Genomic DNA, 17,568 nt, shown 5'->3' with positions numbered 1-17,568 from the left:
GGGTGCTTACAAGGGTTGGCTTGGGCAGCAGCCCTGCCTCCTAGCTTGGATCAAGGCATACAGAAGAAGTGGCCAGCATCCATGCCGTGACCCACCCTCATGCCATCTCCAATGCATTCTGGAATATTCCATTGCACAAAGGAACAGCTCCTGAAGCTTTTTGCCACTGCTCCATGGGATAGAGGCAGAAAGAGGCCCAACTGTCTCCTTTGCTAAGCAGGGTCCACCCTGGTTTGCAATTGAATGGGAGACTACATGTGTGAGCACAGTGAGATATTCCCCTTAGGTGATGGGGCCACTCTGGGAAGAGCACCTGCATGCTTGTATGCAGAAGGTCCCAGGTTCCCTCCCTGGCAGCATCTCCAAGACAGGACTGAGCATCTCCAAGACAGGACTCCTGCCTGCAACCTTGGAGAAGCTGCTGCCAATCTGAGTAGACAATCCTGAGCTAGATGGACCAAGGGTCTGACTCAGTAGAAGGCAGCTTCCTATGTAACTTACCAAGACTGTTTTAATGATGAGGTGTTTTTCATAGGCACTCTGCAAGCGGTAATTTTCTGCAAGGGGGAAGAGAGGGGGTCAAAGGAAGCACATGGGTAGAGCACTCCGTTCTGGTGGTGCAATATTTACCCTCCCCACCATTGTTTGGTCCCAGAAATTTGTATTCAGTGGTAGACTGCTCCTGTGCACGGAGGAGCCATTTAGCTATCACACTGGTAGACCCAGCCTCCATTGGAACATAGGGGGAGCTTTACTGGGTCAGACCAAGTGAATGGGGGGGTCCATCTGTTTCCAGGAGCAGACAGCCTCCAGGACGCTCACACCCAGGATATGAAGGCATCAGCCCTCCCTCAACGCTTTCCCCTCAAGAACTGGTATTCAGGGGTAGACTGTCTCTGTACATGGAAGTTCAGAATCAGAGCCAGATCTTTATTATGGTCATTGACCAGTACAGCACAATGAAACCCAACACCATCTGTACCAATCTGAAACTAGCAATCAAATAGGAAATAAACTTATATAACCCGTATAACGTAAGCAACTGTTTACTTAACTATCACTATCTGCTGGAAGAGGGGAAGCCTTTACAATGTCTTGACGAACTTTATGTGCAATGGCACAAAATTTAACAATACTTGAGGTTACATGTACATTTTCGCCGGAGAGAAGATGAGAAATGTAAAATTCCTCTGACGGACCTGCACGCGAGATTAAAAAGGGACGTACCCGGAGGTTTTTATTTAGCCAGCATGGCTGATAGAATGAGATAACTCATAAGTGATGCGTTCTCAGACTTGGGTCCCCAGATGTTAGACTACAATTCCCATCATCCCTAGCCACAATGGCCGGAAGCTGAGGATGTTGGGAGTTGTAGTCCAACAACATCTGGGGACTAAAGCTTGAGAAACCCTGCTAACTTGGCAAAGAGGCACCTTTTTAACATGCTGATTCTCTTTATTTAGCAGGGGGAGAGTAACTGGCCCTATCCACCCCCAGCACAGCACCCCTCCAGTGACTGTTGCTGGTGTCTATCTTATGTTTCTTTTTAGATTGTGAGCCCTTTGGGGACAGGGAGCCATCTTACTTATTTAATATTTCTCCGCGTGAACCGCCCTGAGCCATTTTTGGAAGGGCGGTATAGAAATTGAATAAATAATAATAATAATAAAATATTTCGCGCGGGCGAAAATCTGTTTTGCATTCAGAAACCGAGTCCTGTGTGCCGGGTTTTATGCTCGCGGTGACAAAAACCTGACCCAAACTCCCAAACCACATGGCGTATGTGCCAATATTCACCCATGTCGTTGAGCCAATTGGCGATCTTCTTGTAGACCTCATCGCAGGCAGTGACAATGACGGCCAAGAGAATCTTGGGGAGGAAACGCACGATGCGCGGCAACTCCTTGATGCTCAACACAAATTCCTGTGTTGCGGGGAGGAGACAGGGAGAGGCAGAGTAAGGTGTCGAGTGCCCTGCAACGCCCAGAGAGACATTCGGGCCTGCTGCCCCGCGAAACTGCTGCACAGAACGCCAGGGGGTTGCAGTTCCGCTGTGAACCGAACCCTTTTTAAAAAGTGCAATATGCATCAATCAGTAATAAACCGCCTTGGGATTGTTTTAATGAAAGGAGGGATATAAATTTCACAATAAAAAAATAAACAAACCTCTTTCTTGCTAGTGTTCACAAAGCATAAAGCCAGTGTGGTACAGTACGTAGAGTGTTGGACTAAGACTGTGGGAGACCCGAGTTCAAATCTCTATTCAGCCATCCAACTCACTGGGTGACTCTGGGCCAGTCACTCTCTCAGCCTAACCTACCTTGCAGGGTTGTTGTGAGGAGAAACATAACCATGTACACCGCTCTGGGCTCCTTGGAGGAAGAGCAGGATATAAGTGTAACAAACAAACAACTCTTTGCTAATGTTTGTCCCGCAACAGGTGGGGCTTCAAGGTATGCTATTTCTATACATGGAGGTTCTATGTAGCATTTAGCAGGGGTTGAGCACTCCTCCCTGAATCTAAAAAGCCATCTCAGTAGGCAGCTAGCACTGTATCTTGTAGCAGCAAGTTCCGCAAGCTAAGGAGGGGAAAATCTCCCCCGTTTTTGTCCCCAGCTACTTGAGACCGTTTCCCTCTCCCACGAGCCCAGGATGACGGGCAGCCTCCTCCTCACCTGTAGCTCGAAGCAGCCCAACATGGCGAGGAAGACGAAGGAGAGGCAGAAGAGGCAGATGGGGAGGCTGACCAGACCCTGGAAAAGCACCCGCTTCCATGGTGGGTAGTAGAGCTCTTCAGCGTTGGTCACCGGGCTAATGCGCTTCACACCCTGGAAGAGGAGGAAAACGGCAAGGTGTCACGCCGGAGACCTGCCAAGTTGTGCCAGTGGATGATGGGCTTTGTAGTTTGGGGACCACTGCCCTGGGCAAATCAAGGTTGCAGATCTCGCAGCAGCAGGCGAAGAGGTGCGTCTACACCGCAGGCTGAAAACCAAGGAGTGAAAGTACACCTGAACAGGGATGTGCATGAACAGAACGGCGTGGGGGGTGCCTTTAAAAAACAGGTAAGGTGCCCCATTACCTGTTTGGCAGCATTCGATTTTGAAAGGGATGGGCAGGGCTGCAGCCTGCCTTCCTGCAGGCCTGATCAGTGTCGGCATGCCATGATCGGGGCTGCAGAAAGGAACGTATTGCAGCCCCACGTGTCTCTTTCAAAATCGAGCGCCGGCAGGGGGAAAGCGGTGGGAAGGGAGCGAACAGGGGCACCCCTCTCGCCGCCTGTTGAGCTGGCTCCAACGCCGGCATTCGTGTTGGGAATTCTCTCTGGCAAGAGATACCCTTCTATTACAGCAGAGTGCACAGAGGCACAACACAGCGGAGTCTGCACAGGCATGTGTGTGTGCTGAGAGCAAAAGAAACTTGGAGCCAGTTCATTGTTTCAAATCAATATAAGGAGTCTTTATTGGAGAACTCCATTCTAGATAGGACAGTGGAGAGATAGGATCTCTAATCTATCTATCTAGCTGGATGCAGAGGGATGGTTTCTGCATCTCTGCACACATGGTGCAGGGAGAGAGGAGGGTGCGTGTGTGTGGCAAAGGAGAAGAAAAAGGGAAGAGGAAGAGGCAGGTAGGCAGGAGGTCCCTGAGAGTAGCAATCTACATATCAAAGGGATAGTGTCAGAGCAGTAGAGAAGGACTGACCAATGTCTTGACCCCTCTAGCCCCTGACTCACTAATCTGTCCCCCTCCGTCACTGAGGCATGAGCCAGTGCAGAGTCCTTCACTTCCAACAGTTCGAACAGGTTTGGCGCTCCAGAAAAGGAGCACCAAACCTGTTCATGCACATTCCTGACCTGAACCCAACGCCACATCCAAAAACCACTCCAGAAACTTCCTTTTTCCCCACTGAACCGGAACGGAACCTAAGTATTTTTGGAATGGACCTGGAACACCCAATGCGGCTTCTGGTTCCACAGCCAGACCCTCTCGTCAACTGCATGACCAGAGGGACCATTTAAGAGAACGTCTTCTTTGCTATGAACTGCACCGCCCACTGAAATCATCTGGAGAGGTCTGTCTGCAGTTGCCACCGGCTCGTCTGGTGGCTACTCGGAGACGGGCCTTCTCCGTTGCCACCCTGAGACTCTGGAATGCGCTCCCTGCTGAAATCAGAGCCTCCCCATCTCTGACAGCTTCTTAAAAGGGATGCATTTATTCACCCAAGCGTTTTTAACTAGAATTGTGGTAAAAACCGCCCAGAGATGCAAGTCTGGGGAGGTATACAAATACAACAAATACATAAATAAATAAAAAGTCTGGTGGGAACCTTTACAGAATCCAAACATAGTTTAAAGAAATAAGAAATACCCCCACCTCCCGCTGGAGCTAAACTGCTAGCCCTGTCTTCCTTGTTAAGAGAATAACGTGGGAGCCTAAGGGGGCCAACAGTCTGCATGAAATGGATGCAGCCGGCGTCTGAACTGGCTGCCGAACTGCCCTTTAAAATCTGGCATCTGAACCGGAGCTTAAAAATAGTGATGGACCTGGGTTTTTACCAATTGTGCAGCTCCCTGCTGAAAGCCAGTTTGAATCCAGTTAGCCACCTCTAGCAATCATAGTTCAACAAAGGGGACAAAATGGTCAGAAGCAAATCACACAACCCCCCCCCCCAATCTTTTCACCAAGCAACCGTTTCTGGGTAGGGAGCCGGGACAGTTAAACCGGTCTGAAACTGAACTCAGTTCACATGGTAGAGATGGACCCAAGAGCAGCCTGTCTTCCATGGTCTACTAAAAACCCCTGTAGTCTACAGGTATTTCTACCAAGCATGGATCCCTCCACAGCTAAGGCGGCTTTACAAGGTCCTGAATCTGCACTGTGGCTTAAAAGCATAAGGACCGTATGGCCCTGGCCGAATTGGTTCCACTTCCAAGTCAGTCAGGTGCCTCTGGGAAGCCTGCAATCAGGGCACGAAAGAGATGAGACAGTCCTCTGCTGCTTATCTTGCAGAGGTAGACTACTCCTGCACAGGGAGGTTCTATATAGCTCTCATGGCTACTAGGCAACCTCCCAACCCCATATTTCCATTTTTCATGCGTCTGTCTCTCCTGAAGAGGGGTATGGCTGTGTGTTTGTTTGTGTAGAGGGAAGACACAACACAGTGGCAGAGTCCCTGCTTTGCATGAAGAAGGCCCCTGGTTCAGTCTCCAGTTAACAAGATCTCAGGCAGCAGAGCCAGAAAAGATCTGTCTCTACCCAAGACCCCCGGAGAAATGCTGCTAGCCAGAGTAGACAGTCCTGATTTGGAGAGACCAAGGTCAGACTCAGTATGAAGCAGCTTCAAATGTTCATTTCTGGGACAGAAACTGACATGGGTGACTGTTGGGCCAAGAAGCAGCACTTCACAAAGCCGGATTCGGCATACAGGAGGCCAGTGGCTGACCTCCTAGTTTGACCATCAGGGTTTGAGCCCCAAATACACCCCACCACCAAACATGAAGAGCCAGATCCAATGCCACTAACCCGGAACTGAGGCCGTGGTTCCTCGATGGACTCTGCAGGGGTGTCCAAAGTCCCCCACTTGTAGGCAAACTCGGCACCCCGGCGTTTCCACTCTTCTAAGAACAGCGTGGCCCAGATCACGTTGAAGATGGCAAAGATCACACAGCACACATCCCGGCTCGTCTGGTGGGAGAGCAGAGGAGCAGTTAATGGAGAGTCAGCTACGGGAAGGATGCAGGGACCCCGCTTGTGAAGGACGCAAGAACAGCTCTGCTGGATCCGGCCCAAAGCCCATCTAGTCCAGCATCCTGTTTCACACAGTGGCCCACCAGATGCCTCTTGAGAAGCCCCCAGGCAGAGAGTGAGGGTCTGCCCCATCTCCTGCTGTTGCTCCCCTGCAACCAGTATTTAAAAGAATCCTGCCTCTGAGGCTGTTGGTGGCTTATAGCCACCAGACTAGTAGCCACTGATAGACCTGAACATTTGTCTAATGAATTTGTCTAATTCCCTTTCAAAGCCACACATGAACCTCTCCTCTAAGCCCATGACTGTCAAATTTACTCAAGGGCCTTTGGTGGGAAAGTTTGTCAAAAAGCTTTTTGGAAGTCCAAGTATGCTATGTCAACTGGATCACCTTTCTCCACGTGCCTGTTGACACTCAAAGAACTCCAAAAGGTTAAGGAGGCAAGATTTGCTCTTGCAGAAGCCATGCTGGTTCTCCTTCAGCAAGGTCCGTTCTTCTATATGTTTAACAATTTTGTCCTTAAGTATGCTTTCCATCAATTTACCCAACACAGAAGTTCAGATAACTGGTCTGTAGTTTCCCGGAACCCCCTGGATCACTTTTTGAAAATCTGAGTTACCTTAACTACCTTCTAGTCCCCTGGTACATATTTTTGCTAGGAGATCAGCAATTTCACATTTGAGTTCCTTCAGAACTCTTTGGTGGATGCCATCTGGCCTTGGTGATCTGTTAACTTTTATTTTTTTCCAGCCAGTTCAAAACAGTTTAGAACATCCTCTCTCATCAGCTCAAATTGGCCCAGTTCTTCAGCCTCCAAGCTTGAAAAGCTCAGTTCCGGAGCAGGTATATGCTCAGTATCCTCTGCCGTGAAGACAGATGCAATGAACTCATTCAGCTTCTCTGCAATCTCCTTATCCTCCTTAACAACCTCGTTCATGCTCTAATCATCTAAGGGTCCAACCACTTCCCTGACAGGTTTTCTGTTTCTGGTATATTTAAAGAATTTTTTATTATTCCCCTTGACACTTCTAGCTATCTGCTCCTCAAACTCTCTTTTTGCATCCCTTATTGTCTACTTGCATTTCTTTTGCCAGAATTTATCATCATCATCAATTCGATTTCTATACCGCCCTTCCAAAAATGACTCAGGGCCTTCCTTTGGGCCTTCCATTTTCTGAAAAAAGTCTTCTTCCCTTTTATAGCTTCCCTGACTCTACTTCTAGAGCTTCTATTCTTATGGTTTTAAACAAGTTCCATGCTTTCTGGAGTAACTGGACCCTCCTGACTTTCCATTGAGCTTCCTTTTTACCAATCCACTAATTTTTGAGAAGTTTCCTCTTCTGAAGTCCAACGCATCTGTGTTGAACTTCCTTGGCAATTCTCCACTCGCATAGAAGCTGAATTGGATCATACTATGGTCACCAATGGTTCTACAACTCTGACATCTCGCACCAGGTCCTGGGCACCACTCAGGATTAAGTCCAAGGTCACCTTCTCTCTGGTTGGTTCCATGACCATTTGTTCTAAGGCACAGTCATTTAGCACGTCTAGAAATTTGGCCTCTCTGTCAATAGCCACAAATGAATCTGCCCAGTCTATGTGTGGGTAAATGAAGTCACCCACTATTACAGCTCTGTCTCTCTTTGACGCCTCTCTGATTTGCTTCTCCAACTCCAGGTCACTCTCAGCATTTTGATCCAGAGAGGGATAGATAGCATGTCCCTTGTAACACATTTCCTTTCAGTCCTTGTATTGTCACCCATAATGATTCTGTAGAGGACTCTGGTCCTCCTCGATTTTCTAGCCTGTTGGATTCTATCCCTTCTTCAACATACAGTGCTGCTTCACCCCCAATCCGCCCCTCCCTGTCCTTTCTGTAGAGTTTGTATCCAGGAATAACCGTGTCCCACCTGTACTCACCTTTCCATCAGGTTTCCGTTCTGCCCATTATATCTATCTTTTCTTTAGCAACCATGCGCTCCAGCTCGCCCATCTTGGTTCGGGGGCTTCTGGAATTGGTATATAAACACCTATATGCTGAGTCTCTTACCTGGCGTTGGGGTGTGCGAACTCCCTTACTGTCATTTGACCTTTTTCACCAGCTGTCCTGGGTTTTCATCTGCTCTACTCCTGGCTCTATTCTATCCCCTTCTGGTTTATCCGAAACGTTTGCACCCTCACACCTTAGAGGATTTTGCTTGCCGAACCAAATACCGCCCAATTCTCATCAGCAGTCTCCTGGGTGTCCTTTTAAAAGCTGCTCTGCAACCTTTTTTGTTCTAAGCGCCAGCAGTCTGCTTCCATCTTGGTTCAAGTGCAGCTAGTCCCTTTCGTACAGGCTTCGCTCGCCCCAAAATGCATCCCAGTGCCTAACAAATCTAAACCCCTCCTCCCGGCACCACACGTTGAGACCCCTCAGCCCCGCCTGTCTTGCTGTCCCTGTGCATGGAACAGGTAGCACTTCAGAGAACGCAACCCCTGGGGGTCCTGGACTTCAATAGGTTACCTAGCAGCCTAAACTGGGCTTCCAGCAGGACCTCCCGACTGCATTTCCCAATATCATTGGTGCCCATGTGCACCACGACAGCCGATTCCTCCCTAGCACTGCCTAACAAACAGACTACCTAGATGATATGTGACATCTGTAACCTTCATACCAGGCAGGCAGGTCACCATGCGGTTTACACACAGATCACAAACCCATCTCTCTATACCCCTAACGATCGAATCACCCACTACTAGGAGGCCCCTAACCCCCGGAGCAGTATTCTCTGCATGAGAGGATATAGGCGCATCACCCAAGGATGGGGTCTCTTTTAAGGGAGCATTCCTCTCTTCTGATGTCCTCCTTCCCCGAGACCTTCATTCTCCATGACAGCAGAGGAGCTGTCAGCCTGGGAGTGTCATGCCTCTGACACATCCCTGAGGGCCTCATCCACACACCTCCCTGAGCTTCTCCAGGTCAACCACCTTGGCTTCGAGGGAACTAACATGTTCCCTGAGAGCCAGGAGCTCTTTGCACCGGGTGCACACCCAGGACCTCTACCCCTCAGGCAGACAGTCAGCTAATTAAAGGTTTTAAGCTCTGTCTTCCAAGAAAATTACAGAAGTTGGGGAGTACTCACCTTCTTCTCGTGCTGGGTGTCTTCTTTGTGATAAAGGGGGACTGCATATGTGCCTCCCCGCACACATCCCCGCAAAACTCCACGCAAAATTCCTTTGATATCTGTTAGCAAACTCCAGTTCACAAAACTCTGGGTAGCAAAGCTCCCCTGGTCAGAGCCTTGCCTCCTCAAGAGCTGCTTCCAAACTGAGCCACCTCAGAAATGTGGCCCCTCCCACAGGCTGTGTGAATCCCCTGGAACTAATCCCCACCCACCGTCTCTATAGGCACAACTGACACTGAAACTGCCCTGTCAAAAACAAACCTCTTGCCAGCCAGAAATCACAAACTTAGAAAAGACTAGCCCATGGGTGCTTGCTTGCTTTTTTCTTTAGGAAATAAAACAAAAGTTTGCTGCCTCCCCTGGACTGAACCTCTTCTCCTGAAGAGCTGCTTCCAAACTGCGCCACCTCAGAAATCAAGGACGCAGGGACCCCTGGCCCTATATCACTCTTGCTTGAGATATTTGCTCCCCCAGCTCTGCCACATAACATTCTTCTCAATTCCATGACCCCATCCATTCTCCCTTGCTGCCCGCTATTCCTGTAACCACTTCCCAGAGCACACTGCAGTGGAAGGAGGAGAGCTGGTCTTGTGATAGCAAGCATGACTTGTCCCCTTAGCTAAGCAGGGTCAGCCCTGGTTGCTTATGAATGGGAGACTAGAAGTGTGAGCACTGTCAGATATTCCCCTCAGGGGATGGGGACACTCTGGGAAGAGCAGAAGGTTCCAAGTCCCCTCCCTGGCAGCATCTCCAAGACAGGGCTGAGAGAGATTCCTGCCTGCAACCTTGGAGAAGCCGCTGCCAGTCTGTGAAGACAATACTGAGCTAGATAGACCAATGGTCTGACTCAGTATATGGCAGCTTCCTATGTTCCTAACCCATCCATCCCTTGTTATCCACCCCCTCTCTGTGGTTTGTTACCCCTTGAGTTCATTCCCCCTTGTCTCTCCCACTGTCCAACTGTAATCTCTCTGGGGCAGGGAACTTCCGTTTGATTTTTATGACGCGTCAAAAAGCATTACAGCAACACTCTTATGATAGGGCTCTGTCTCTCTTAAAGGGCACCCCCAGCACTGAGAAAAGCAGAGAACTGTGTGGAGATCAGTACAGTGGAAAATGGCTCTTGTATTGAAAGGGGTCCGCCCCCCCCCCTCCGCCGCCAAAGTTGACCCTCACTTTTAAAATAGTGCAGATCCATGCTCTGTGGAGTTACAGTCAGACACACGGCCAGCTTTTAAGGCTTCCCCTCGTGGCTCTGGATGTGCGATTCCACCCGTGCTCCCCCCAGTGGCCAAGGTTCAAGGCTTTCGCCTCCCCGCCACTCTGCACGCCGCGGCCTCACCTGGTCGCTCTCCGTAAAGGTGTAGAGAAGGGAGCCGACGACAGCGGGGTACACCATGGCCGACGTGTAGAAACCCAGCCACGCAAAATACATGGCAATTTTCACCCCAAAATAATCACAGATGTCATCTGCCGGGGAAGGGGGGGGGGGAGGAAAAAGAGGCAGCGTCAGAAGGACAAATGGGCAGAGCGGATAGTGGGGAGAAGGGCCACATGATGTCTTCTGCCTTGTGGGTAAACCTGTTTTGGGTCAGGGCCAGGCGATGGCCAGTCTCAGCCACATGAAAGTTTCATGCTCCCTCCGATGTCTCTGCCCTCCCTCCCTCCCTTATGCCTGGAACCCTTCCAAGAGCCCCACAGATCGTCTGCTCCCTTAAATGACTCTGGTCTCTTTCCCTTGCTGCCCTTTACGCCTGGAACCCATTCCCCGGGCCCCACAGATCTCCTGCTCCCTTAAATGACTCTGGTCTCTTTCCCTTGCTGCCCTTTACGCCTGGAACCCATTCCCCGGGCCCCACAGATCTCCTGCTCCCTTAAATGACTCGGCACCTTCTCCCTTGCTGCCCTTGATACTTGGAGCCCTTCCCAACGTCTCCAAGGTGCCACCTCCCTCCTTTTCTTTCATTTGCTCATCGGGAACGTGCACGTCTGGAGTGACATTCCGGACAATAACTGGGAGACATCTTTTTCGTCTTCTGGCAGGGAAGGCTCACACTGATCTAAGGAGCCATTATCTTGGGGTGCACAACTCAAACGTCCCAGTGGGCCAGAAACAACCATGACGACGTATATGGGGGTGGGGTGACGTCAATTTTCAGTGCATTGATTACCGCACTAAAATTATAAAGAGGAATATGAAAGCAATTACTAATTATTATTATTTCTTGTTTACACAGTCAGACAGGTGTTATTGGCTGGTTTGTTTTATCCAGACATCGAGTCCTTCCCAAGGACCTGGGATGGCTGAATTTTATTGTCAGTTGTTATAGATATCGTCGCAGAATATAGGCTGTTCCCAGTAAAGCTGCTTTTTGTAATTGGCTGATGGTGATTTCTGTGGCCCCGATGGTGTTGAGGTGCTCTTCAAGGTCTTTGGAAACTGCACCCAGGGCGCCAATGACCACTGGGATTATTTTGGTCTTTTTCTGCCATTATTAATTAATAATAATAATAATAATAATAATAATAAGAAGAAGAAGAAGTTGTGGGTCCCCTCCCCACAGGGGCCCACAATTTTAACCAAAGATAGTAGCCAGAAGACAAGCCCTGTCTTTGCGCAGTCAGTGGGCACCCGACTGTTCCAGCCCTACACAAATGCCAAACCTTGGGGCTCCTGCTGTTGCTGGCTACCTGGGCCATCAAAAATGTCCCCGTGGGCCAGATATGGCCCCCGGGCTTTATGCAGGGCTGCTTATGCAGGGTTGCTGATGGAAAGTTGTTTAGTATTCAGCAATGAGGAGATCTTGGTTATGTAAGTATTTTTCACAGAACCATTACCCAGAATCATCATCATCATCGGAGCCAGAAAAGATTTCATTTAAGTGTTCATAAAGGCTTGAAATAATCTCCCTCTCGGCCCGTTTCCCTGCTCCAAAAACCCCTTTCCTCTCTCAATTATCTGGAACAATTCACAGCAATTTCTCAGGCTTCCCCCCCGAGGGCAACATGAGCGCGCTAACTAGACCATTCTCTGCCCGCCCTGTGGCCACGTGCTACATGCGAACTGAGCAAATGCAGGCCAGGCCTGGAGCACATGAAGCAATGCAAAGACAACAGCGCCTCTGAGCATGGGCAGAGAGCCCACCCCCCGCACATCTGGGCCTGAGGGGGGCCGGTTTTTCAGGCTGGAGGGCCTTAGGAGAAGAAAGACGGCGAGGGAGAGGCAGCGTACCCAAGGGCTGTGGCTCGCAAATGGCTTGTACCCAAGATTTCATCAGCCGGTTGAGGATCCGCTGCTCGTGGATGGGGAAGACCTGCTGGAGGATGCCGCGGGCTGCTAACTCGGGGACTGCCAGAAGAAGAGAGAAGAAAGAAGCTGCTGAACAAGTGCCGAATTTCGGCAAAAATGCTGCTTCCCGCACGAGTGCAAGAATGGCCCCCTTCAACCAGTGTTTCCCTCTAACTTCCCAAACTACAACTCCCATCACCCCCAAGCAAAAGCCACTGCAGCTGGGGATTCTGGGAGTTGTAGTCAACAACATCTGGAAATCCCGGTTAGAGGGAACACACGGCATTCAACATGTGCCTTGCAAACCCATCGGAACCTCCCACCCCCTGGCTTCACTCACTGATTGGCTGCCCCTCCAGGAAGTTTATATTGTGCAGCATCTCCCCTTGCTGGGCACGCAGGTTCTCCAGCCAATACCTGATGACATTCTGACGTTCCTGAAAAAAACAGGAGAGGTGAGGAGTGCGCACAGCATGGGACTCCAGCCTCTGGCACTCGAGGTCGTCAGCCAGAATCAAGAGATCAGATCTTGGATCCATCTGGCCTCCTAAAAAACATCAGCCCCCTTAGCACAGAGCACAACGTCCCAACGAGCCGTAGGCAACAACAAACACCCTTAATCTGAGAGGAAGGCTGAGCAGATGAGAGGAATCGTCAGGTAGATTCGCTTCCTCGGTCCCGAAACACACTGCAGACCTTGGAACTCATCACCACAAGATGTGGTGAACAGGAAAATCCATGGGAGGAGGAGGAGGAAGAAGAGGTCCACTATTAGCTTTGAGAGCTAAACAAAAACCCCAGACAGAAGCAGTATTTCACTGAATATCAGCTGGTTCTGTTGAAGACGTGTCTCTGAAGATCAGTTGCGAGAGGGAAGGGGAGGGGACACAAAACATGCCGTGCTTGATGTTTAAACTCCACCCCTCCGGTGCACTGCTGCTCGAGGTGGCTTACAACATTAATGAAATGGGCACAATATAGAACAATTTTTGTATATATTAGAAGATTAAATGACCAGGCTAAAACCACAATTAAAATGACAATTTAAAAAAAAAATTAAAAATGTGAAATGAACAGTTATTAATAAAAGCTAAGCATTAAAAAAAAACCTGCCAGATATCAGCAGTGGATAAAATATTTTTAAGTCCCTCTAAAAAGATTTTAAAAACGTAATTGTTTTTTTTTAAAAAAACACTGAGGGAGGGAGCATGGCGAAGCTCCTTGAGGAGGGCATTCCAAAGCCGAGAGGCCACAACCGAAAAGGCCCTGTCTGTCTCTAGTCCCCGTCAACCACATCTCTGTTAGTGGCGGGGCCATGAGCAGGGCCCGAGATGATGATCAGAGGGCCCTAGCAGATTCATATGGGCGAAGGTGGGGTACCAACAGGTACCCCGGCCCCAAGCCGTGTAGGGCTTCAAAAGTCAAGACCAGCACCTCGAACCTACCCCAGAAGCGAGCCTCCATGTTCAGAGGCAGCCTAGCTCAGCATATTAAGTGCTGAGGGACAGAGAACTGCTTGCACGCTTCTTGGAAGCGTTCGGTTGGCCACCTTCCAGGATGCTGGAGCAGATGGGCCTGCCTCGGTTGGATCCGGCAAGCCTCTTTTTACGCCCTGCGTCAGAAGAGCCCATTAGGAAATTGATTTTTGCTGCAAAGCGTGCTTTGACTGGGGACCAGTCGGAAGGGAGGAGGCACGGCCTCACACCTTGCACAGAAGCTCACCTGAGAAGTGAAAAAATATAGCTCGTTCTCGATGTTCTCATAGATATAATCCTCCTCACAGGAGAAGCTCCGTGTGCCTCCCCCAAACTCAGCCTTCACGGGTTTCCTCAGCCCAATTTCATCGGCTCCTCGGAGCAAGCTGTCAAGAGAAGAAGGAAAGAGAGAAAGTCCCAAGGAGACCAGAAATAAAACCTCAGCTTATCTCACCGCCTTGCATGAATCTCTGGCTTGAGGGAACCCGGCGAAATAGGTTTGTGCTGACCTTCTAATATCCACCCCTACCTGAAATGCTGGAGAGCTGCTGCCAGTTAGTGCAGACAATACTGAGCCAGCTAGACCAAGGCTCTGACACAGCAGACGGCAGCTTCTTCTGAGGGGTCGTAGTTCACCTTGTTTTCCAGGCGGAAAACAAGCACTTTTCCAGCACTTGTTTTCCAGGTGGAAGGGCCCAGGCTCAACCCCTGGTATCTCCAAACAAGGTTCGGAAAGGCCTGCTCGGAGGGTTCCTGCCTTGAAGAGTTTCTGCCAGTCAGTGAAGAGAATACTGAACCTGGCAGACTAATGGTCTGACTCAGTAGAAAGAGTTTCCTATCAGTGTTCTCTCAAACAGGGAATCCCAGGGGTTGTTGACTACAACTCCCATAATTCCCAGCCAAAGGCCATCGCAGCTGGGGATGCTGGAAGATGTAGTCAACAACCTCTCTTTGAGGGAATGCTGCTTCCTATGGACATGGGGAGCATCAATAGCTCCATGGCACAGCCCCTGATTTGCACAACCCCTGATTTGCACTTGGAAGGTCCCAGCTTCAATCCAAGTAGAGATCTCCAGCAAACCCAAGAGAGATGCTGCCAGCCAGTGTAGGCAATACTGAGCTAGACAGACCAAGGGTCTGACTCAGTCTCCAGCAGGGATTCTCAACGTTGGGTCCCCAGAGGTTATTGGACTTCAACTCCCATAATCCCCAACCAAAAGCCACTGGGGCTAGGGATCATGGGAGTTGAAGTCCAATAATATCTGGGGACCCCACGTTGAGAATCCCTGGTCCACAGCATCTTTGCATTCCCCCTCTGAAGCGTATCCCACCGATCTGCAGTTAAAGGCTCATCCTCCCACACTCCCCACTGCCCTCCGGATGAGACCTGCCTCTCGTAGGTAGCCGTGACGAAGAGAGCGTAGACACGGGTGTGTTTGTGGTGCCGGATCTGGATGATGAGCTCCGGGATACCCAGCCGCATGTGGTTGAGCAGCCAGAGGAGCGTGTGGTCGTCGGTTGTGTCTGGCGGACAAGAATTTGGAAGGGGGGGGTCAGGTGGTGAGAGACAGGAGGCACGTTTTCCCATGCTGCCACGGTTAACTTTTACAAAAACACACAACCACCACCAAGTACTGGAAAAAGATTGGGAGGGCACCATCTTCGAGGAAGAGGTACTCCGCGTCTTCTTTCTCACTCAAGAGAGAAGGCCTCTTCCAGGACAGCAACCACAGTGACTCACACACGCAGAGTGCGGGAAGAGATTGCTGGTCTTGAGCGAGCAAGCTTGAATTGTCCCCTCTGCGAAGCAGGGTCTGCCCTGGCTTGCATTTGAATGGGAGACTACATGCGAGCGCTGTCAGGTATTTTATTTATTGTTAAATTTATATACCGCCTTTCATTAAAACAATCCCAAGGCGGGATTCCCTTAGGACAGTGATTCTCAAACTTGGGTCCTCAGGTGTTATTGGACTTCAACTCCCATAATCCCCAGCCTCAGTGGCCTTTGGTTGGGGATCATGGGAGTTGAAGTCCAATAACACCTGAGGACCCAAGTTTGAGAATCACTGCCTTAGGGGATAGGGCTGCTCTGGGGGAAACACCTGCTTTGCGTGCAGAAGGTTCTGCGTTCCCTTCCCGGGCAGCATCTCCAGGTAGGGCTGAGAGAGACTCCCGTCTGCCACCTTGGAGAAGCCGCTGCCAGTCTGTGTAGATAATACTGAGCTAGATGGACCGATGGCCTGACTCAGTATATGGCAGCTTCCTGTGTTCCACCACCAGTGGACAACAAATGCCAGTTTAGAAGGGTGCGTGCTTCTCACCCACAGCTTCAGAACCTTACTTTTTCACAACATGCAGATGGACACAAATTTCACCCACGAGTGAAACAGATTCAGGCCCATCCAGTGCATTGATTTCGGCTTTCTAGAACGGAACGGCTGTCCTCTTAACTCCGACGCACACTCCTTCACAATCACACAAGCGCTCCTGCAGACATTCCTGGCCAGCAGTGTAGCTGCAAATTCAGAAGGAAAGGTGCTCCCCCCCCCACGACAGCCCCCATGGCCACGCCCCCCCACAACAGTGCCCCACCCTAGGTCCACGACACTATAAATATGCAATTATAATTATTGCTTTTAAATTTTAAATTGTTTTAAGGGGTGTTTTGTTTTGTTTTTAAAGTGTGGTTTTATTGTAGACCGCCCAGAGTTGTGAGTTTGGGGTGGTAGATAAAATAGTTAAAGAAATAAAAAACAAATATTTATATACTACTTTTCAAACAGAAGGTTCTCAACGCAGTTTGCATAGAATAAGAATCGGCCACAGGGCTCACAGCCTAAAAAGAAATTCAAGGTAGACACCAGCAGCAGCAGCCACTGGAGGGAGGCTGTCCTGGGGCTGGAGAGTGCCAGTCGCTCTCCCCCTGCTAAAGACAAAAGAATTGCCACTTTAAAGAGATGCCTCTTTGCTCATTTATTTATTTATCATAGTAGTTAGATTTATTATATCAGTCATCAGTCATATGCAATGATTTGTGTGTGTGAGGGTGGGGTTATATTATGAGATGTGAAGGATCGTTTCCTAATCCTACATCCAGAAGAGCCGTCTGGATGGTCAGCTGCAAAGGGTGGAGGATACTCCATGTAGCAGAAGACCGCAAGAATGACCATAAAAATCAAGTTGCCATCCGATTTTCAAATATGTAACAAACTGTTGGAAGAGCAAGAGCAGCAAATGATTTCCATTTGGAAAGCCAAGTGCTTTGCGTCCCTGCTGAGACCCTGGCGGGGGCGGGGGGGGGGGAAATACCGGGAATGCATCCCTTCCCACCCCTGCAGCACTTATGCCTCTGCTCCTGGCCACATTATATGCCACATTTCCCGCAATACAACTTCATTCGGGGTGTGCTTTGCAGTGCCTTTTAAACTTCCAGGAATCCTCCCAGGTCCAAGGTATCTTTTAAAATTGTGCTAATTTCACCTCTGGTGGGGGTCAGGGGCGCCATGGAAGGTTCTTGCGCACACAGCAGGGGGTTGGGCTAGATGACCTTCCCAGGTCCCTTCTCACTCTGCGATTCTACATATGAACAGTTCAATCCTACAACCTCCTGTGTGAGGCGTTCTTTAAAGAAAGGGGAGCTCTCCTCTCGTTAATCGCACTTAGCAGACATTTCGATGGCACTGTGGACCGATAGAAGATCTTTCTGGAGGGCGTCCATATGTGCCTCCTCCCAACAAGGCACAAGGGCGGGGGGATCCAACAGAGGCAAGTTTGCCAGCCCCCTTCTTCATCTTGCATTACACTCTGGCTCTTGGCCCAGGCTGGTGTCTCCTTGCAAGCATCTAACCTCAACCCCCACTCGCCTCTCTCCTCCTCTGGCTGCCAGGAAGGA

The 17,568-nt window shown here is 49.8% G+C and overlaps 1 protein-coding gene across 5 annotated transcripts in view; it reads right to left on the bottom strand.

Moving 5' to 3' along the window:
* ANO8 (anoctamin 8) overlaps positions 1-17,568 on the bottom strand; it is a 43,183-nt gene that overhangs the window by 11,292 nt on the left and 14,323 nt on the right. For all 5 annotated transcript variants that reach the window (XM_053294039.1, XM_053294037.1, XM_053294036.1 and 2 more), the window contains 9 exons: positions 15,068-15,200; positions 13,924-14,062; positions 12,542-12,638; positions 12,145-12,261; positions 10,255-10,382; positions 5,523-5,684; positions 2,676-2,828; positions 1,798-1,924; positions 502-557 (listed from right to left, as the gene is read on the bottom strand). In XM_053294039.1, coding sequence (XP_053150014.1) covers positions 502-557; positions 1,798-1,924; positions 2,676-2,828; positions 5,523-5,684; positions 10,255-10,382; positions 12,145-12,261; positions 12,542-12,638; positions 13,924-14,062; positions 15,068-15,200 — 1,112 coding nt within the window. The remainder of the gene's footprint in view (positions 1-501; positions 558-1,797; positions 1,925-2,675; positions 2,829-5,522; positions 5,685-10,254; positions 10,383-12,144; positions 12,262-12,541; positions 12,639-13,923; positions 14,063-15,067; positions 15,201-17,568) is intronic.

Source organism: Hemicordylus capensis, chromosome 2 (genome assembly GCF_027244095.1).
Source record: "Hemicordylus capensis ecotype Gifberg chromosome 2, rHemCap1.1.pri, whole genome shotgun sequence".
Classification (NCBI taxonomy): domain Eukaryota; kingdom Metazoa; phylum Chordata; class Lepidosauria; order Squamata; family Cordylidae; genus Hemicordylus; species Hemicordylus capensis.
Note: the sequence above shows the minus strand (reverse complement) of the source record. Positions and strands in the feature narration are given on the sequence as shown.